The sequence below is a fragment of the Mastigoproctus giganteus genome, chromosome 4 (genome assembly GCF_048544385.1).
Source record: "Mastigoproctus giganteus isolate SK-2022 chromosome 4, ASM4854438v1, whole genome shotgun sequence".
NCBI lineage: Eukaryota > Metazoa > Arthropoda > Arachnida > Uropygi > Thelyphonidae > Mastigoproctus > Mastigoproctus giganteus.
This window is the reverse complement of record NC_143578.1, coordinates 48,646,666-48,670,169: the sequence shown is the minus strand read 5'-3', so window position 1 is coordinate 48,670,169 and position 23,504 is coordinate 48,646,666. Positions and strand designations below refer to the sequence as shown.

The 23,504-nt window shown below is 35.4% G+C and overlaps 1 protein-coding gene across 1 annotated transcript in view; it reads left to right on the top strand.

Moving 5' to 3' along the window:
• The window catches only part of LOC150086701 (uncharacterized), a 247,342-nt gene that overhangs the window by 141,040 nt on the left and 82,798 nt on the right, over nucleotides 1-23,504 (top strand). Inside the window, exons 22-24 of the mRNA XM_090372701.1 lie at nucleotides 3,391-3,504; nucleotides 14,298-14,417; nucleotides 23,280-23,402. Coding sequence (XP_090228827.1) covers nucleotides 3,391-3,504; nucleotides 14,298-14,417; nucleotides 23,280-23,402 — 357 coding nt within the window. The remainder of the gene's footprint in view (nucleotides 1-3,390; nucleotides 3,505-14,297; nucleotides 14,418-23,279; nucleotides 23,403-23,504) is intronic.

Below are 23,504 nucleotides of genomic sequence, written 5' to 3'. Positions count from 1 at the left end.
CATCAGATGTTGTCCACAAATTTATGTTAATTAAATATCGTAAGGTAATGATGTGAAAACTTTTAAGTTTATATAAATAATGTACTAGTCATTGAAGTTTAAATAAATAATTATGATCTGAATAATTTTTGGGTGTTTCCTTTATTTTTCAATCTTATGAATTCCACGTTTAATTTTTGTGAGGGGGCCCCAGTTAAATATTTTGCCCAGGGCCAACAGATATCTAGGTATAACACTGGTATTGTGTGATCCTTATCTCAAAAGAGAGAACTTTAAACCATGATAATCAAAAAGAAAGTGTTTATTCAGTAACCAGCCATAGGCTGGATTATCTATAATTGTACCACTTCCACTGCACAAGGTCCTATCTGATTTGCTCTTCATATTTGTGTACAAGTGCTACTTGTCCTCATTATTATCTCTCTTGCCCTGTGACTTCTCATACTCAGATTTTGCCCACCTAAACCTGTCTGTAGTTTTGTTACAAATCAACTTATAATACAATTCTGAGTGTCCTATCGCTCTGTCTGGAAATTCTTAAATGGAATGAAGGCACTCCAAGCTTCAATAGTGAATGCCTTGCAAGTTTCTCATAGTTCCAGGCAGATATGAAATTTTCTGAGCAGTGCAGATGGGCTGCAAGAGTAGCTCATGGTGTCTTGTCAATGATATACAGGAATTTTTCTAGCAGGGATAAGGAGGTGATTATCCCCTTGTATAAGGCAATGGTCAGGCCACACCATGAGTACTGTATACAGGTCTGGAGGCCTCATTTTAAGAAGGATGGAGAGCTGTTGGAACGAGTACAGAGAAGGGCAACAAGACTAGTGAATGGAACAAAGGGTTGCTCTTACGAAGAAAGGCTTAAGTTTTGCAAATTACAGTGTCTGGCGACTAGGCACCTGCGAGGTGATCTGATTGAGGTGTATAAAGCTTTGAATGGTCTGAGCATGCTCAATGCTGATGGGATTCTTCCTCTTGCTCAGAATAATCACCTGAGAGGGCATAAATTCAAATTGAGGAAAGACAGATGTAGGATAGATGTACGGAAGTTTGCCTTTAGCCAGCAGGTAGTTGGTTAGTTGGTGGAACAGACTTCCATCCTTTGTTGTGGAAGTTGATAGCCTAAATAAATTTAAGGCTGAGTTGGACAGATATTTGGAACGAATGGAGGGGTGAAATGGGAGCGTTTTTTTTTTTTGGCTGATGCTGCATAAGCTTGCTTTCTTGCATCCTACGCCTCTACTAATGCTAATGCTAAAGTTCACCTGTGCTTTTTCCCTTATATATTTTATACAAATTTATGGAGTCCAAGAAGTTCCTTATTCCACAGTAATATTTTGCATCATATTAAAATCCTTGCTCTTACTCTTGACTACTGAAATGTTATTTGTTATTATTCACGTATCACTCACCACTAACAATTCCTCTACCAACATGTTTGTAATAGTACCCAGATTGCTAGTGATGACCATATCAAGGATGCGCATGGCTTTGTAATTTCCCTGATATGTACCAGCATGTTAGAGAAAGTACTGATTTTATGTTGCCTGCAGAGCTGATGCATGTTATAAATTTTATGTCATAATATAGCAGACAGAATCATGCCTCAGGCATACCAGAAGACTTATCAGAACATAAATAATGGGCTGATGTTATCTGTCCTCCATTCAGACATCTATGCTAATTTGGTAGATAAAGAGAATGATGTCTCCACTTTAGGAGTATTTTTTTAAGAATGTAAATTCTGAAAAGATGAGAGTGTGATCCTAAAATTATGGAAGCATTTCTGATACAGTGGGAGGTGCAATTGTGGGACATTGAGGGCCAAAAGCTAATCTGAGGGCAAGGCAGTATCTTTAATGTCTTAAGATGTATTAAAAATGGTCATTATGAGAGCAGATTGCTTGTATTCAGGGCTTCAGAATGGAAATGAATGCCATTCTGGTTCATCGTATGCATTATTAATGTCATGTACATACTTGATTATTAAAAGTAAGATATTTTATTAACAAATGCTCCATTTCATAAATATTTTCTATTTAGATCAGTGCTTGTAATAAAATCACTTTTCAGTGGCATAATAGAATTGTGAGGATTTTTCTAGTAGCATGTATACTGTATAGACCTACTCTACTTATAGTACTGTAATACCTTAGATAAATTGAAGAGAAGAAAGATGAAGATATGAGACAACCTAGTAACATTGATTTAATGAATTAACTTATAATTTTTAAGAAATGCGTATAAAGCACTTGGTTGTTTCAAAGGATGTGCAATGCCAATGAGATAAATGATTAGGAAGAACAGTAAATTCATTGAATTTAGGATTAAAGTGTGGGCTCAAAATGATATAAAGAAAGGAATTTTAATAAAAGCTACTAGCCAATAATGGACGGGGAAAACAAATTGTCTCTGACAAACCAACCCAGGATTGAAAAATAGCATAACCTTTGATCTGGATAATTAAAATTTAGTTTTAATTATCAAGCAATAATAATTAAAAATAAATAAATTAATGAAAAACTTTGAACTGATAATTTCTTACCCTCCATTACCTGAAAGTAAAACTTAAAAATTAGACTGATGAAAGCACATAACTGGAAGATTGTCAGAACAAAATGAAAGAACAAAATTCAGTGTATAAAAAAACATTCTGTTTCATAAATTGTTCGTTAATAAATTCATCAAGTAACAAAATTAAGAAAAAACTGAACTGAAAAATCATGCATAGATAACCCACAAACTGAAAAATCTACGCATAGATAATTAATATTTTATATTATTTTTGTACAGAGAAGTTATGATCATAAAAATAAATAAATTTTCGGTTTATACTCCAGCACGACAACCAAGTCAGTAGAGTTTACAATAAATCGTCAATACAAAATATTTATCGTATTTGGTAGGCACGGGCTTGAACCCCGGTCCACTCAAGGAACGCATGCTATACACTCTTGCTCCTGACGTCATGAATATCTGTGCATGCAATTTTTGAATTTCAATCAAACTTTTTGTTGAATTTAAGTATTTGTGTGCTCTGAATGATAAGGATATGTTAAGAATTAGTTAATAATTCCTTTCTTAAGCTATAGGAACCAGAACACAGCTTTTGATGAAAAAGCTGTTATAAAAATGCAGTTCACTGCATTTTTATATCAGCTGACAGAGGTTAGAATAGTGAATTTATGGTCTGCAGACAGTTTAAAAACTCTGTTTATAATGTGTTCTATCCTCACAAGATTTGTTATCAAATATCCTTTATTTCATTATATGCAAACTGCAGTGAGTTACAACATATCTCCCTAAGACTATACCTTTTCCTCTTCTTAAAATACATATAATATCAGAAAAAACTTATTGTAATATGCTTTATTTTTATTTTACAAGGTGATCTGTGTCCAGAAAGCAGCTTCAGATGTGCTAATGGAAGATGTGTATCAATAACAGCATACTGTGATTTCAAAGATGACTGTGGTGACCCTTCAGATGAAGCAAGATGTGGTAATTTTAAAATTTGTGTAAAATAATTATAAACTGTTACTGATTTTATTAAGCAAATTGTGCAAATTATAAAACCATTACCAATAAAACCAGTTATAATAAAAGAAAAAAGGTTTAATAAAAACTATTTTATTAAGTAAATTATGCAAATTATAAAACCATTACTAATTTTATACTGCATAATAAGCCCCATAATAAGCAATTACATATATTTATTATTTGTTTTCATTAATTATTACCATGTTCATAATAAAATCCAATGAATATTATAATTATATTCTCTATATTTATATCTGCATGATTATGCGCGCCGCTATATTATGTTTACCATATCAGCATAATACTTCTTAATATAAACCTTAATAATACATCTGTACTTGGATTCACTGTACTTATAACAAGTAACATGCATTACATTACACAGTACAGTGGACTCCCTCTTTACAATTGGTCCACCGTATAATCATCAGGCACCTCCGTAGCCAGGTGGGAAGGAGCAGCAGTGCATAGCACACACTTCTTGATTAGACCGGGGTTCGAGTCCATCACCACCAAATACGGAGGATGCGGAAAGGTCAAGGGAATGAGCACCACATATTCTCGGAGCAATATGGCCTTAGTTGCTAATGCTCCTAAAAACCAAATAACAAACAAACAAACTGTATGATCAAATCACTTTACGATGGACTCTCCATAATAAAATACCATTCACTATACAATACATGATAAGTGCAGTCATTGTCAATATATCATGTTTGCGAATTGAATTTTAATTCTATTAAACAATGATTCTAATAAGCAAAAATAGGAGGAATATTATACAGACTATAAGAGTAAAAATATAAAGCGGAAATTTACACTTTATTACCTTATCAATTAACAAAATTAAATGATATGTGAAAATCAGAAGAATATTCTCCACAGGTTAGCAAAATAAAAATAAATTTATGCTTATGTATGTGTACATACTAACTAATTGATATTTCTGACATTTTTTTTTTTTTTTTTTGGATTGTAAAATTTAAAACAGTAAAAAAGATAAGCAGTCAATAACAAAGAATACAGCACGCACAAATTGCAACTAACGTGATACGTGCAAGTGAGATATGGAGTAACAAGTTTACAAAGCTTAAAAAAGAGGAATGAAGAGAAGATTCTGAAAATTTATTTATGTTTTTTATATGATTGAAGACTTCAGTGAAGGCAAAACGCATTTCGCCATAATAACATAAAAACTCACAGATTCCAGCTATCAGTATTATCACAAATGCAATACGATCAAGTTTAGTACCTGTTTATAATAGATTGCATTAACAGAAAAGCAATGTGTTATTGGGTTCGTGTTACAATATTTTCACAATACCATGGTGTCTCTGAAATGGATTAATGTCGTAAAGCGGGTGGGGGTCCACTGTGCATTATATTATAGGTGCATTCGATGTTTTCTTTTTCTGTGATTAATAGAAGTGAAAAGCAAAACAATCATTTTCTTAACAATTAATTACTAAGATTATAACTTTATAGAACACTTAATAAAACTCTATAGTTTTACATTCTCTAAACTTAACCATTCTGTTTAATTACAACTGTATAATTTGCCAAATACTTATTTTAAATCTCTTTTCTTTTGCTCTCTCTTTCTCTCTCTCTCTCTCTCTCTCTCTCTCTCTCTCTCTCTCTCTCTCTCTCTCTCTCTCTCTCTCTCTCTCTCTCTCTCCCCCCTCCCTTCACAAGTGAATATGCATTCAGAATGCATATTCAGAATATGCTTCTTACATAAAAATACACGTGAAGCATTCACACACAGACTGTCTAAAGCTAACAGAACTCCATTAAAACCATGTTCAATCTATAAATTTCTTTTTTCCATACAAACTGTATGAAAAAATAAATAGTAATTGCTGGATTTCATTAAAACTGGATAGATCCAGTTTTAATGAAATTTGGGAGGGCTTGATAAATCTTTCTAAAAGAACTAAAAGACTAAATATAAAATTTCATGAAAACTTTTCATTGGTAGTCCATTTGTTACATGTGAACAGACAGACAGATGAGCATAGGAAAAACAATAGGTCCTTATGCATATATGTAACCTGCCTAATAATAATAATAGTTTCTCTTTATACCACAGAAATAGCCACATGGTGAGAAGAATATATTAACAACTTCACTGTTATGGCAGCAACATCAATGGCATTCAGTTAACAATAGGACACATATTTTTTGAAAGCATACAGATTTGAACATATAGTATGTGTGCATGCAAAGATGCATGTCACCTCACAGCCAAGGCCAGCTGCATATAGTTGAAATGGTCGTGATTAAACAGAATTGGTTTATCACAATGCAAGTGGAATGCTTTATTCAGGCAGTGGATGCTTCTGTAATCTATTTTATAGTATATAACAGAGCTATGGTGTTGCTCAATACGTTGTACGTTGATATCAATATTTGTAGAAGAATAAGAGAAATTTACCTCAATATGATATGTAGAACACTTCCATATGATACTATCCAGAAATTAAAATGAATAAAAGATTAATGCAAATCATTACAGTAAAAAATCAATTGAACACAATTCAAAAATTAACTAAATTTCAAAAAACAGTTTTAAAAAAAATTTAAATAAATTAAAGTTAAACGTAAATTTTAAAAAATGATTTTCCTTCCTGAAGCAGACAATGCTTTTCGACCGTGTGTCATGATCACAGGAATGGAGATTATGTAGTGTGTGAACTTGAATCTTAAATAGAGAGATTATTTGTCCTCACTCGTGTGTGAAATGCTGCGATTATTTTTCTTTGTGCATGCGCACAAAACACCACGAATCGGAGATTAGATATGGACGACGAATATTAATAGAATTTTCATGTAATTTAATTTCGATGGTTTATGCAATTAATAGTCTCATATAATTGCATTGGACACTTAAGTGTTTTGGCCTCATTAAATAAAAATGTATGTTTTTTGTTAATGGTATGAAGGGCCAATTATGGCGCTGTTGAACAAGAAGCACAAACTGAGGATGCATTCTCTTTTACGCAGATAATGAACAGAAATCACGTAGATCCTTGGTAAGACAAGTCACAATCACTGCAAGAAATGTTGTATACCAAGTCATTTATTTGTGTCAGGAAAGAGGAAAGGACTGAGTGATTGTCCAGTATAGCATATAATTTCTATATTGGTCTGGCCACAATCTTAAATTTGGTATCTTTAAAAAATCTATTAAGCTGCTTATGCTACTTAAATAAAGTATTTTTTGATGTTACTATTGTTGGTTGGTGTAGTTTTTTGTATCCTATCCTTTGCTTGTACCCCAATTCGGTTTATAGTAGCAAGGGGGTAACCCCTGTTTAAGGATCTGCTGGTTGATATCTGTATTTCTGAGTCTAAAGCAGATTCCATTGTTGAATATTTATAGGCATTGAGAAACTGATTAAAGATAATAGCCCTTTTGTAGGTGAACAGGTGATAGCTATTATAATGTAGAAGCATACCAGTGTTTGTTGGTTTATAATAGATGTTAAATTGGAGTTTATTCACATCCTGAGTAAGCAAGAAATTTAGAAAATTTAATGTCTTAGTATCCATATTTTCCCTTTCCAATGTAAAATTAAGTCTAGGATGAATATTATTAAACAAATGTAAAGTATCTTGAATAGTGCTACTATCAGTAATAATCAAAACATCGTCTAAATACCTCCTGTAGTATACACATTAATTTTTAAAGTGTAGTGTACATACTACAGAAAGTACATTTTTAAATATAATGAATTATCTTTAAAAAAAGATGGTATTTTTTTATAATTATGAACCGGTGTAATGCTTGAGCTTTCTGAAATAGAAATGCTGGGCAAAACTATCGTAAAATCTCATTCCAACCATTTGACACACTGCTAATTTCATTTTGGATGTTGTCTTTCAGGTCTTTTGACATGATCCCACAGAAAAACATCTGCCAGAATCAGACATCAAATTTTAAAAGAAAAGCACTACTAATTCACTAGCAAAGTACTACTAATTCACTAGCAAAGCACTACTAGTTCAGGAGCACTAACCTGTGCTCCTGAACTTACTCCTATTCTTTGCCACCTTTTTTCACTTTCTTATTCCAAAGGTGTTTTTCCTTCTGCTTGGAAATTTGCTCATATCCAGCCAGTTCCTAAAAAGGGTGACAAATCCCTCCCATCCCATTATTGTCCCATTGCAATTACTTCTACTCTTTCTAAAGTAATGGAGAAATCAATTAAGCGCCAACTCTTAAACTATCTAGAACCCTTCTGTCTGATCAACGATCGCCAGTATGGATTCCATCAGTGTCGATCCACTGGTGATATTCTGGCTTATGTTACCCATTTATGGACTAATTCAATGGAAAGGTTCGGTGAAACACAAGTAGTTGCTCTTGACATCTCAAAGGCTTTTGATCATGTTTGGCATAAAGGTCTTCTAAACAAGCTTCCATCTTATGGTTTGCCAACTGTTTTTAGTAATTGGTTATCCAGTTTTCTCTCTGATCGCTCACTGAGGGTGATGGTAGATGGCTCTCTGTCTTCTAACTTCTCCACTAATGTCGGTGTCCCCTAAGGTTCAGTTCTTTCCCCCACTCTTTTCCTCTTGTATATTAATGACCTTCTTCCATTGACTGGAAATCCTATCCATAGTTTTGCCAATGATAGCATATTGCATTCCACTTTCCATTTTGAGAAACCTTGCCCTGTTCAATCAGCTTCAACTTCTCGAAAATCTGCTACCAATTCCTTAAATGCTGATCATCAGGTAATTCTCCAGTGGGGCAAAGACAACTTAGTTGATTTCAATCCTTCTAAAACTCAGTCTTGTCTTATATCTCGCAAAAAGGATTCTTCTGCTCCTATGCTTATCTTTAGTGACACTCCGATTTATAGGAAAAATGATATATCTCTTTTAATGATTACCCTGGCTTCTAATCTCTCTTGGAACAAGCACATTACAAATATTGCTTCCTCTGCATCTAAAAAACTTGGTTTTATCTTTCGCTCTCTGCGTTACTTTTCTTCCAAATAGTTGCTCACTCTGTATAAATCGCAAATCCGCCCTGCAATGGAATATTGTTCCCACATCTGGGGTGGTGCCCCCAAAACCTCTCTCAGACTTCTTGATTCCATTCAGAAGAGGGCAGTTAGGTTAATTAATGATTCATCTCTTTCATCTCTAACAGAGTCTCTCCACTCGCTGTCTCATAGACGTATTGTTTCTGCTGCATGCCTCTTCTACAGATACTTCCTTGGGCACTATTCTTCTGAATTGGCTTCTATAATTCCCTCTCTCTCTTTCAAAACAGTCTGAACACGTGCGGCCACCAGCCAACATCCATTTACTGTCCAACTTCAAACTCACAGAACTAACTTTTCATCTTCCTCGTTTATTCATTGAACTGCCGTTTTCTGGAACAACCTTCCTTCATACATATTTTCTGAAAATTACAGTCTACAGAAGTTCAAGTCCAATGTCAACAAATATCTTCTTTCGTCTTCTCAACCTCCAACCCAAGCATGGTACTAAGTACTATAGGTTCTAATACCTCTCGTGTTTGGGGTTTACATAAAAAAAAAAACTAATTAATCAAATTTTCAGAATGCTCTTTTAAATGATTCACCAAATATTTGAGATAGGTATACAGTAATATTAATCTGTTAAAACCAGGACTCTGCAAATTTGTGTTCAGAGTTCTGTGTAACTGATTAATAAATCCACCATATATATATGATGGATTTATTATATAATATCGGTGTAAATACACCATAATTTACCCATAAGTTTAACTACATACGTAGTGTAATGGCATCATTTAGATTTTATCTCATATTGTGGCTACCTTCAAAACAATATACCAGGTATTGCACTACTTCAAATAAATAATGCTTCTTTAGTAGAGGAGACTACTGTTATTTAACTATATATATAGTTAATATATATATATAATAATTAATATATATATTAATAATTAATTATATATATAATTAACTATATTATATAGTTAATTTCTACCCATAACATATTATGCCTTGTGCATTTAGTCTTCAACATATTATCATTATCTTCACCATTTGGCATCTTTCATATTGCAGAATTAACTTCGCAACCATGATGGCATGTCTGCATTATCAGGGTACCTGTCCACCCACTGATGAGTGAGCCAACAAGCTCCGAAACACGTCTAGGTGGTGGTGCCAACTGAGAATAAATAACAGTAGTCTCCTCTACTAGATAAGTGTTATTTATTTGAAGTAGTGCAATACCTGGTATCTCGTTGTAAAGGCAGCCACAATATGAGATAAAATCTAAACGATGCCGTTACACTACATATGTAGTTAAACTTATAGGTAAACTATGGTGTATTTACACCGATATTATATAGTTAATTTCTACCCATAACATATTATGCCTTGTGCATTTAATCTTCAACATGGTGTATTTATATATGTGATATAGAGATACGGGTAGTTCCCGACTTTACAAGTTAATTTGTTCCTAGCGCATGCTTGTAAAGCAAAAACTCGTAAAGTGGGAATTTATTTCCCATAGACATAATGTTAAAAATAGGGTTTATGTTATCAACAATGAAATTAGTTAGCTAATTAGTTTATGTTTAAACAGTGATTGATTTATCCAAAGAAATGAAAACGTAGCCTGTAAAATCAAGCAAATGATAATAATAGAGAAATTATTTATGACTTACAAATGTTAAAGAATGTTTATTCTTCATCATCATCATCATCGACTAAATGCACACTCGTTGATCACTCATTATTGGCTTGGCACTCGTTGGTTTGTTGCACAAGGAGTCGTCTTCTTCGAAATGCTTCAAGAGGCATTTATTTCCAAGATGATCTCTTCACTTTTCTTTATAAATTTCAATAGCATGCATAAGCATTTTTTAATGGAACGCAAAAATTGAAACTAACACGATTTGTGCAAAGTAACAAGTTTACGAAGCTTTAAAAAAAAAAAGGAATGAAGAGAAGATTCTGAAAATTTATTTATGTTTTTTATACGATTGAAGATTGCTGACCCCGTATAAACGTGAGAAGAAGGCGAAGATAAAGAAGAAGAAGAAGATACGATTGAAGATTTCAGTAAAGGGGGAAACACGTTTCACCAACGTAAAAAACCACACAATTCCAGCTATCGGTAATTTCTCAAATGCAATAACATGGAGTTTACTACCCATTTATAGTTGATTGCAGTAACAGAAAAGCCCAATAAACCGGAAAGTGCAAATTGTTTTTATTGTTTTATGGTAGTGACCTCCAGAAATGTGTTTTAGAAAAATATCACAAAGGCATTCAAAATTGGTTCTTATAACAGAGCATATGATAATGATGAAAGTGTAGTGCATTTTAATGATTTTAATTGGTAACTAATACAATTTACACTATAAAAACAACCTTTCAGAGAGCTTTATAGTAAAAATTTCAACTTCCGAGGTTGTGGAACGAATTGCCAAAAAATAATGTGTTATTGGGTTCACATTACGATATTTTCACAATACAAAGTCTTTGGAATGGATTAATTAATATTGTAAAGCGGGGTATGCTGTATTGTATAGCCACGAGCTTGGTTTGAAATGCGGTATTTATGAATGTTTAACATTCTTTTTTTTTTTTTTTTTTTTTTGCAATTAAGGTTCATATTTCGATTTTGTTCATACTTGATACTTGAAAAAATACTTGGAAAAAAAAAATCATAAAGCGGGAACTACCTGTATACAGAAAAACATATGAGAGGTTATTTTTCTGAGGAAATAGTAAAATATGCACTCTCTTGACTTAGATTCCCAAACAACATTCTTCATGGTATATAAAGATTTCTCTCTGCATACATATACAGGAGTTTTCTAATGTGGAATATCTGTTCTGTAATTTAGCTTAATATATGAGAATGAGTGTATCACAAGGCTTAGTTTTATGTAAAATTTCAATAAAAGCATCTGCCTTTAAGCATGCTTTGTATTCTGAAAAATACTACTTCCAGAACAAAGAGTTGAAAACAATGATTACTTTGCTAAAATCTTTCAAGACGTCTGTGCATTTTCCAATTCAGTCTGATAACTTTTGCATAAATTTTTTTGAAGGTTGAATAACACACTCTAGAGAATTTTCTTTTAAAAAAGATAGTCTTCTCTGTTATTTCCCATCACCAACAGAACCACCATTCTAAATTTATGAACTAGACATATAAGACTTGAGCTTTCTAGAAGAAAAATACTGGAAGAAATTCTGAAGTAGATTCCTTAGTTGATTCATAGAAACTGTTTTAGAAATAAAATTCAACAAGATCTCTCAATTTCAGAATAAACATATTACATTGTATTTTTAAATCAAAGGCTGAAACAATCAAATGAATGTTAATGTACATTAACTGTATCACTTTATCAGCACTAAAGTCTCAGTGTCTCTCCCTCTCTTTTACCTATATGATTTTTTGATGTATTTGCAAATGTATAAAGTACCTGTTGGCTTCATGTACCATATGTTGCATGCTGTAATTAGCTGATATGTTGGAAATTCTGTAGCAGCACAATATTGTCAACACCTAGAAAAAAAATTTGTGGTTCAAGACTGAGCATCATAATATGGCTATGGTTTGAAAGTTAATTTCATTATTAATTTACTAATTATATAAATAACGAATTATTACTTTCTTTCTATTTTGTTGATCACATAAGCTCCATGGAATACATGTTCTCTTTGAATTTTTTTTTTAAATCCAGGTAGAAATAAATAAAGTACATTACAAAAAAGTTCAGCAAGTATTGCATTGTGAAGTATGTGCAGCAAACTGAAAACAATTACTTTTATGTACTGTATTATTAGTATTAGTATTGTTAGTGGCAAATGATGCAAGAAAGCAAGCTTATACAGTATCAGCCCAAAAAAACACAACACTTTTAATTTCACCCTTTCATCCCTTCTAACACTTTATCTAGTTCTTCCTACTCACCTCTACTACATCAATAGGGAAATTTGCCTTCATGGGGTGCATTATGGCCACAGAAGCCAATGTGCCAACAACTACCTTCATGGCTGAATGCAAATTTCCTCACATCCACCCTGCAAACCGTCCTTCCTCAGTTCAATTTATGCTCTCTGATGTGTGTGTGTGTGCGTGCGTGCGTGCGTATAGTCTGAGAAAGAGGAAGGATTCCAACAGCGCTGAGCTTACTCAATCCATTCAAAGCCTTAAACATCTTAATCACAGGTGCCTGGTCTCCAGGTGCTGCAGTTTGGAGAACTGATGTTTGTTTGTTTGTTATTTGGTTTTTAGGAGCATTAGCAACTAAGGCCATATTGCTCCGTGAATAGGGAAATTCCCAGTGGTCATTCCCTGACCTTTCCATATTTGGTGGTGACAGGCTCGAACCCCAGTCTAATCAAGAAGCGTGTGCTACCCACTGCTGCTCCTTCCCACCTGGCTACGGAAGTGCCTTGGAGAACTGAAGCCTTCCTGGTAAGCATTCCCTATTGTTCCTCTCACTAATCTCATTGCTCTTCTCTGCACTTGTTTCAACAGATCCATGTCCTTCCTAAAATGAGGTCTTCAGGTCTGTATGCAATACTCAAGAAATGGCCTCACCATTGCCTTATACAATGGGATAATCACTTCCTTATCCCTGCTAGCAAAATTCCTGTATATCATTGACAAAACCCCATAATCAATCCTGGTAGCCTATCTGCACTGCTCAGAGAACTTCATATCTAACTGCACAGTTATTCCAGGTCTTTTTCATTCTCCACTACTCTGAATGTGGTGCAACACAGTTGGTACGTTAATCTCAGATTACTGCTCCCCATATGAAGTATCTTGCATTTGTCAATATTAAACTTCAGTTGCCACTTCTCAGCCTATCTGCCTGATTTGTATAGATCTTGTTGCAGTAGCATACCATGATTACTGAAATTAATCATCCTGCCAACCTTCATATCATCTGCAAACTTAGATGATATATATTGATGAAGCTTGATATGGCTTCATCAGTATAATTTATAAATATAAAAAACAATGATGGGCTCAGCACTAAAACCTGGAGGACTTCTCTAATAGCATTAGTCCAAGAAAAGTAGTGTCTATCAAAGAGCAGTAACCACTGTCTGCCTTCTCCTACTCAATCTAGTTGATCCCTATATTCATAGCCCTAAGTTTCTTTAATGCCACACTGCTCCAATTTGTATAGCAATCTTTTATGTGTAACAGTATCAAAAGCTTTTTTGAAATCCGAATGTAGGATTTCAAAATTATTTTTTGAATCCAGTTCCTTTGTTACTGTGTCATAGTATCCAGTCAGGTTGATCAGATAAGATTGCTCCTTAACAAATCCATGCTATGACTGCATTCCTGTCTAGATGGTCCTGCATTGCTTCTTTAACAGTGATTCCTCTGTTTTCCCAAGAACAAAAAAAAAAAGAAAAAGTTCTTGTTTATGTTTATACTCCAGCACGACCACCAGGTCCATAGAGTTTACAATAAATTACCAATACAAAGATTAATCATATTTAACAGTCACAGGCTTGAACCCCAGTACACTCAAAGAGCACATGCTACTGCACTCTTTCCCCTGACCACTCAGCTACAGTTGTGAACTGGTATTAGTTAATAATTAATTGTTGAAAAGTCACACTTAGTTGGAAAAATTCAATCACTCTAAGAAAATATCAAGTGCAATGAAATGTAATGCAATTTTACATTGCCTAACATTTTCTTTTTCTTCCTAATTTATTAATTATAATTTGCTTACTTGTTTTTTTCAGCTCACAGAGAATGTGAAAAGGGAGAATTTCAATGCCGAAATGGGCAATGTATTCCTCGTTCTCAAAGATGCGATTTGATGTATAATTGTAATGATAAGTCTGATGAACACAACTGTGGAGGTATCTGTTGTTTTTTGTTTTTATTATGACATTTTTTAAAATTATTTTTTGTATATTTATCAATATCGATGAAGGTATATCAGGCTTAGTGTCGACGTTTGCAGATGATACAAAGGTTGGCAAGGTTGTTAATGACAGTAATGGCAGTGTGCTACTGCAACAGGATCTAGAAAATTTGGGCAGATGGACTGAGAAGTGGCAACTGAAGTTTATCATTGACAAATGCAAAGTACTGCATATGGATAGAAGTAACCCCAGAGGAATGTATCAACTGTGTGGTAATACACTTAGGGTGGTAGAAAATGAAAAAACCTGGGAGTGATTATGCAGCTAGATATGAAGTTTTCTTAGCAATATAGACCAGCTGCCAGAGCAGGTCATACGGTATTGTCAATGATATACAGGAATTTTGCTAGCAGGGAAAAGGAGGTGATTATCCCTTTGTATAAGGCAATGGTCAGGCCACACCTTGAGTACTACATACAGGTCTGGAGGCCTCATTTTAGGAAGGATCTAGAGTTGCTTGAACATGTACAGAGAAGGGCAGCAAGATTGGTGAGGGGGACGAAGAGGTCCTCTTACCAAGGAAGGTTTAAGTTCTGCAAATTGCAGCAGCTGGAGACTAGGCACCTGAGAGGTGATCTGATTGAGGTGTATAAGGTCTTGAATGGGTTGAACACACTGAATTCTGATGGGATTCTTCCACTTGCTCAGATTATGAACCTGAGGGGCATAAATTCAAATTGAGGAAAGACAGTTGTAGAATAGATGTGCGGAAATTTGCCTTTAGCCAGCGGGTAGTTAATTGCTGGAACAAACTTTCATCTGTCGTTGTGGAAGTTGATAGCTTAAATAAATTCAAGGAGGAAGTGGACAAACTTTTAGTAGGAATGGATATGTGAGATTGTTTTTTTTTTTTTTTTGGCTGATGCTAGATAAACTCATATTCTTGCTTTCTTGCATCACATGCCTCTATTACTACAACTACTACTAGTAATAGAATTTATATGTGGGAAACCAGAAATAAAGTTATTTCCAGAGATAGTTCGGTTAGAAACCCAAATTAACAATTAAGATTTTGTATATATCTATGTAATGTTGTTATAATTTTGTGTTTGTACATGTAGTGAGAAGAAATGCCATGGGGTATGGCAAGAAGAGGCCTATGGATTCATAGGAACAGTACTAGCATTTCCAGATTTCTAATTGAGGATATTAGCATTAGCATTAGTAGAGGCATATGATGCAAGAAAGCAAGCTTATTCAGCATCAGCCAAAAAAAAAAAAAAAAAAACCCACTCCCATTTCACCCCTCCGTTCGTTCGAAATACCTGTCCAGCTGAGCTTTAAATTTGTTTAGGCTATCAACTTCAACAACAAGTGATGGAAGTCGGTTCCACCAACCAACCACCCGCTGGCCAAAGGCAAATTTCCACACATCTATCCGACATCCGTCCTTCCTCAATTTGAATTTATGCCCTCTGAGGTGATTATTCTGAGCAAGATGAAGAATCCCATTGGCATTGAGCATGCTCAAACCATTCAAAGCCTTATACACCTCTATCAGATCACCTCGCCGGTGCCTAGTCTCCAGACTCTGTAAATTGCAAAACTTAAGCCTTTCTTTGTAAGAGCAACCCTTTGTTCCATTCACTAATCTTGTTGCCCTTCTCTGTACCCGTTCCAGCAGCTCTACATCCTTCTTGAAATGAGGCCTCCAGACCTGTATACAGTACTCAAGATGTGGCCTAACCATTGCCTTATACAAGGGAATAATCACCTCCTTATCCCTGCTAGAAAAATTCCTGTATATCATTGACAAGACACCGTGAGCTACTCTTGCAGCTCGTCTGCACTGCTCAGAGAACTTCATATCTGCCTGCACAACCACCCCCAGGTCCCTTCATTCTCTACCACTGTCAGTGCAGTACCACAGAGTTGATATGTTGCTCTGGGGTTGCTGTTTCCCATGTGTAGTACTTTACATTTGTCAATGTTAAACTTCATTTGCCACCTCTCAGCCCATCTGCTCAACCTTTCCAGATCCTGTTGCAGCAGCATGGTGTCAGTAGTGTCCTTGACAACCCTGCCTACCTTTGTATCGTCTGCAAACTTTGACATTAAGCTTGATATACCATCATCAATATCATTTATGAATACAGAAAACAATAATGGACCCAACACTGAGCCCTGAGGGACTCCACTAATAACATTAGTCCACGACGAGCAGTGTCCATTGATTACCACTCTCTGTCTTCTCCCCCTCAGCCACCCCTTTATCCACAGCAGCAATTTGCCTCCAATGTCACACTGCTCCAATTTGTGCAGCAGTCTTCCATGTGCAACAGTATCAAAAGCCTTACTAAGATCCAAATATATAATATCAAAGTTATTCCCTGCATCCAGTTCTTTTGTGACTACATCATAGTATCCAATCAAATTGGTCAGGCAAGACCTGCCCTTAACAAAACCATGCTGCGTCTGAGCTATAACTGAATTCTTGTCTAGATGATCCTGCAGTGCTTCTTTAACCAGTACCTCCATTAATTTACCTGGAACAGAAGTTAAACTAACAGGTCTATAATTACTTGTGTCAGCCTTTGATCCTCCTTTGTGAATTGGGGTTACATTTGCACATCTCCAGTCTATGGGTACCTCCCCTGAGTCCAAAGAAGCTCTCATAATTATGGCTAGGGGTTTGCTTACTTCCTTTGCTGCCTCCTTTAATATAACTGGATAGATCCCATCCACCCCAGGTGCCTTTTTTATGTTTATCCTCAACAATCTCTCCTCCACTTTCCTCTCAGTTATTACAAAATCATCCAGCTCACTGCCAATGTTTACTTTACCTACATCATTCTCCTTCCTGAATAACTCCTCATGCGTGAATGTAGATGCAAAATACTCGTTTAGATTGTTAGCCACCTGAGCAGGATCCTCAACTGTTGAACCATCAATATCCAGTGGACCAATCTGATTCATCCCTTTCCTTCTCGAGTTTAAATATGTAAAGAACTCTTTTCTGTTTTTCTTTGCATCCTTTGCCAAGGATTTTTCGTAGTCTGCCTTTGCCTGCCTAATCTCCTTTGTGACTTGGTTACAGACCAACTTATATCTATCATAGGCTTCCATGTCACCCATTAATTTTTATGTATCCCATGCATTTTTCTTCTCTGCCACATGTCTCATTAGTTCATCTGACAACCATTTAGGCCTAAACCTTGAACAATATTTCTTAGTTGGAATGTAAAGCCTGGTAGCCTCCAAGATTAGTTCCTTGAATGCGTCCCATTTTGAGTTTGCTGTTGGTAACATCATCAGTTGGTTCCACTGTATAGAATTTAAATACTGTCTCAGACCATCATAGTCGCCTTTACGAAAACAAAAACCCTTCCCTTTACCTCTGATGGTACTTACCTCCTTGAGTAAATCCCACTTCAACACACTGTGATCACTGCCACCTAGTGGTTCATTTATCTGGAGATTCTTAATGCATGAAGAATCACTACTGATAATCAGATCAAGAGTATTGCTCCCTCTTGTTGCCTCACGAACATGCTGATGTAGAAAACAATCATCCAATAAATCCACAAAAGCCTTGCTAGTGTGCGAGTGACCAACCCACAAATTCCAGTCAATATCTGGGAAATTAAAATCCCCCATTATAAGACTCTCTGATTTACTGGCCCACTCTATTTCCCTGTACAATATCTTATTATACTCATCAGATTCATTAGGCCTATAGCACACTCCTACTCTCAATTTTGATTTCCCTATGCTTATGTCACACCAAACTGACTCGACACTGCCCTGTCCATCGATGTCGACTGGCTTCACTTCCTTGAATTCACAGGATACTCAGTCGTCAGTAGTGGTATATGTGGCCATATGTGGGAGAAGAAGAAAAAAAAAACACGTATGTCCTTGTATGCATGAAAGATGTTTTATTTTATGTGAAAACATCCTTGCCTTGGAAGACATTAGCAAAATTCAAGCTAGTAGCCTAATTACCAATTTTATTGTAGCCTTTTATTGAATAGTATGATTGCAACAATACAAGTATTTGTCCTACGACTTTACTTATATCCAATTTAAACACTAGATCTAACTCTAAAGACTAATCTCTCAGTTTCAGCTACCAGATTGGTTACCTCAATTGATGCTGTTTTCCAGAGACGTTTAGATACATTGCAGTCGCAACATATCTTGTCTTCCATCTGAAATTATGGAAATTTGTGAATAATCAATAAAAAAATTACAAATAGAAAAGCTCTTTTATTTCGTAATCAATATATACAAATCAAAATACCTAAAAGAAACGTCAAGGATGTTTCACATAAAACCATCTACCACGTGAAGTGAAATCATTTGCGTTTTACGTCAGTCTGAAAAAATTTGTATGAACGATGTAATGTTTGTAATGTTTTATGATCACGCCCGCCACTTACTCTACTGAACCAATGTTAGTGACTGAGTTAGCATCATTAGTGTCATTTCTGTTTCACATTTTCATTACCACGTTACTTCAGTCCACTACATCATTTAGGAAGTGACATGATTTACGCCATTTCCGTTTCACATTTTCATAACAAATCAGTTTTACTTCAGTCCGAAATTTGGTAGGTTCCACCAAAGATGGTGGGACCTACCAAACACCATCAACATTTTCACATCAACAAATAAAAAAAAAAAAACATCTTAGATCTTGAATAACTTTGCATCAGAAAAATGGAAAAAGTCTGATTTGTGGAAGTTGGAGGGGGAATTTTGATTCTGCTGATTGTTGAGGAGAAATTAAACACTTGAAAGAGTTAGGAAGAGAATAGGCGCAAGTGGAGAGAAGTTTTATTTTTCTTTACGAAGCACTATCAAGTAAATGAGGCTGGCATATTCTTCAGTGAAAACTGTTTTGGGTCAGAAATATAGTGCATTAATGCAGTGATATAAATTCTGATTATCACTGAAAGTAATGGTGGCTGCCAACTACCTTGGGAAAACTGTGTCCTATCTATAAATCTTGAAGCATCAGCATGATTACAGTCAGTTAATAAATCATATAAATATGGTTTATTAACTGACTTATTAATTTCAATTAATAAAAGTGTTGTGACTATTAAAAGTTTCTGTTGCTTTATCCAAGGAAAAGTACAGATTACTGTAAGGAAACTGCTAGGTTGCCACTGAAAATCTCAGCAGAAAGATACCTGCATTTTCATGGTTTACAAAGGATTCAATCTCTGGAGGAATAATTGGTAAGGTAAAATTTTTTTTTTTTTACGACATTGTTCCGAGTCACCAAACTGAGCACTCACCAAAATTTTGTGTGAAATGCAGTGAACTTCACTCTGTTCAAACTAACTAAAATTATATGATGATGTTGAACTCAGGGTGAGATTGTTAACTGTGAGATTGGAAGCCATTTTTGTTGATAAGCATGTCTCATAAATGAAAATATCAGAATATATGTCTGTATATTCCGATATTTTCATCTGTATATTGGAGATGTTATAATGAAATTGTTCATAGAAGAAACTGTACGAAAATGCATAATTAAATGCTGTATTCTTTTTAGAAGAAGCAGTTATTACTAGGCATTTCACATACAGTTTCCTCTGTAAATATAATAAGAGCTCCTATTTATGTCTTATATGGTGGAATTTAGCAAAATTTAAGTAGGTTACAGATACAGGAGCCTTCACCGTTATCTGAATGAATAGTACAGGGACTTAAAATATTGAAACTTAATGGTTTGAAATAGCTATTTATGACTGGGAGGAAGATTAAACTTCCAACCAAATCACACATTTTTTCACTGATTACTGAAATCATCACAGAAATATCATTTCAAAAATTCTTACATAATTAGATAACGTTCATACTTATTTGTCAATAGCCATAAAGGAATTAGTACTAATAATTTTTGGTGCCTCCGTAGCCAGGTGGGCAGGAGCAGCAGTGCATAGCACATGCTTCTTGATTAGACCGGGGTGTGAGCCCTTCACCACGAAATACGGAGGATGCGGAAAGGTCAGGGAATGACCACCGCATATCCCGGAGCAATATGGCCTTAGTTGCTAATGCTCCTAAAAACCAAATAATAACAACAACAACAACTAATAATTGAATTGAATTCAGAGTTGAATGCTGAATGTTGATCTTGCAATGGATTCTGAATCAGAACACCTTATATAAATTTTGAAGTTCTGTCCTTTCCTCTTCGTAGTAATGAAACTAATGCTCTCCGTGCTATCTAAGTATTGGTTGGTGGGTTGTTATAGGGTTTTAGGTGCATCAGCAACTTAGACCATATTGCACTATATAGGTTATGTCTATTAATTGCATGTGTTCTGTGGCCACGCTGTTTGCTGGACAAAAAAACCCCCAAGTTCTGGGAAAATAAAAAACCATACTACCTTCACCTGTGACTGTGACTCAGCCACATTGTGAAAAGGCTCATAAAAATTCCTTGCATCATTGACAGAATTCAAACTCAGCTCCTTTCCACCTGGTGTGGAGGATGATGGTGATTATACCAACTGTGCTGTCCACATGGCCTATTTAAGTGTTATCACATGCTTCTCCTGTAGTAGTCATCAGTTACAGCTTCCCACTTGCAAAGAACACATGTCCACTGGTGAGTGATTTAATGAGTGACCAAGAGACTTCTGTATTTGCATTTTTTCACTGTCATCTCAGTGTCTGTCCATAACCTGATGAATTTGGAAGAATTCTTATTAGAAGCATAAATCAATCAGTATGAAATAGGCACTGTTTTAGTATTAGTAGTAACAAAATTATGCAAGGAAGCAAGTTTATACAGCATTGGCCAAAAAAAAAAAAAAAAAAAAAAAATACTACCCACTTCATATGTTCACTTAGTTTGTCCCATCTGTCAGTTCTTGGCATGCTAATGAACGATTATTGTAAAATGATACATGAACTTTTTTTGTCATTAGCAAATCTTATTTTATTTTATATCTTTTTTACTATTACAAACTGCTTCTAGAAGTATCTCACCAAGATATTGATTTTTTTAAGAATCTAGCAATAAAAGAATTGATACACACATATATATATATACAGGGTGTCTCAAAAATACACGGCATAACTTCAGGAATGAGTTCCTCATATGTAGATAATAAAAATATTTTATATCAACATAGTTCCGGAAATGCTTGGTTCCCGAGTTATTAACCGGAATGTCTTATCTCCCGCAGGTGATTTCCTTCATTACAAGGTACTGACAGAATCTGGTTGTTTTCCATTCCGACCATGTACTCAAATCAGGAACAAGCGGATATGCACTTTATGTACGGTTTGGCGGACGGCAATGCTCTGGAGGCTCGTCGTTTATACCACGAAAGGTTCCCAGAACGAAGGTGTCCAGGGAAAACGTTTGAAGGTATCCATCACCGCCTTTGTGAACATGGGACCTTTACACCTCGTGCTGCCAACAGAGGATGACCAAGATCTACGACTCCTGAAGTAGAGGAGGAGATTTTGGATGTTGTGCATGCCACTCCTGGAATCAGCACACGCAGAATAGCAATGCAACTGGCTGTTCAACGTTCGACTATTTGGAGAGTGTTGCGAGAACACCAACTGTATTCTTACCAGCTGCAATGGGTACAGGGCCTTGTCACCAGCAGATTACCCTGTGCGAGTAATGTTCTGCCAGTGGTTCTTGCAGCAGTGTGGTACAACTCCTCACTTTTCTGCCTAAGTGATATTCACAGATGAAGCACAGTTCACACAAGACAGAATCCAAAACTTTCACAATCAGCATGTATGGGCTGAGGAAAACCCGCATACAATTCTTCCATCACATCACCAACAGCGGTTCAGCCTCAACATCTGGGCGGGTGTTTTTGGTGATAAGTTATTTGGGCCCCATGTACTTCCAAACAAACTCACAGGGCAGGCGTACAGAAACTTTCTGGAAAACAACATGCCTGATTTCTTGGACGACATGCCACTGATCATTCGTCAACAAGCACACTTCATGCACGATGGCACTCCTGCACATTTCAGCCACCTAGCCCGCAATTACCTGAATCGAAGGTTTCCTGGTCGGTGGATAGGTAGAGGTGGACCAACTGCCTGGCCTCCACACTCATCTGATTTAAACCCACTAGATTTCTTCTTGTGGGGCCATTTAAAGTCATTGGTGTATTCGACTCCGGTAGCTGATGTGTAAACTCTCTGCAATCAAATTGTGGCAGGTTGTGAGACAATACGAAACATGCCAGGAATTTGGCATCATCTTCGCGAGTCGATGTGAGGCCTGTATTCAGGCAGAAGGTGGACATTTTGAACAATTACTATAAGGTGATGTGAACAGTTAAGTATCATAGACAGACCTTCAAAACTCGGAAACCAAACATTTCCGGAACTATGTTGATATAAAATATTTTTATTGTCTACATATGAGGAACCCATTCCCAAAGTTATGCCATGTATTTTGGAGACACCCTGTATATATATATATATATATATATATATATAAGGAACATATATTCATTTAACATTTTGACTATTTTTCCATCCTTCCTTCTTGCTCTTACAGCATTTTTTCCAATGTAGTGCTTGTATATCATCTCTGTCATCACCCTTTCAGTGACCTACTCAGATTACTGATACAGTATATTTTTTCCTTCATTTATATTGAAGGTATCAGTTTAATAGTTATATGGTCAAAATTTTTTTGCAGAATACTCTTTCTTACTATTTAAATCTGTCTATTATTCCATTTCTTAACACTTATCTATTTGTCACATTTTTGAATGATTTTATAATTAGACATGAATTTTTTTTAATATTAAGTTATCAATTTTTTAAAATAAATTTTCACTTTTCTTTCAGGGTCTTGCAATCCTAATAGCACATTTCAGTGTTATGATGGTACTTGCATCCCAAGATATACACTTTGCGATGGCCACAGAGATTGTCCTGGCAAATACCATGAAGATGAACAGTTTGGATGCTGTTAGTAATCATTTTTGCTCAGAACAATTATTCAGTCAATTCTTAACATAATTGTTTCAGAGAAATTATTCAGTTTATTCTCTTTTTATTTGTTTTTCTTCT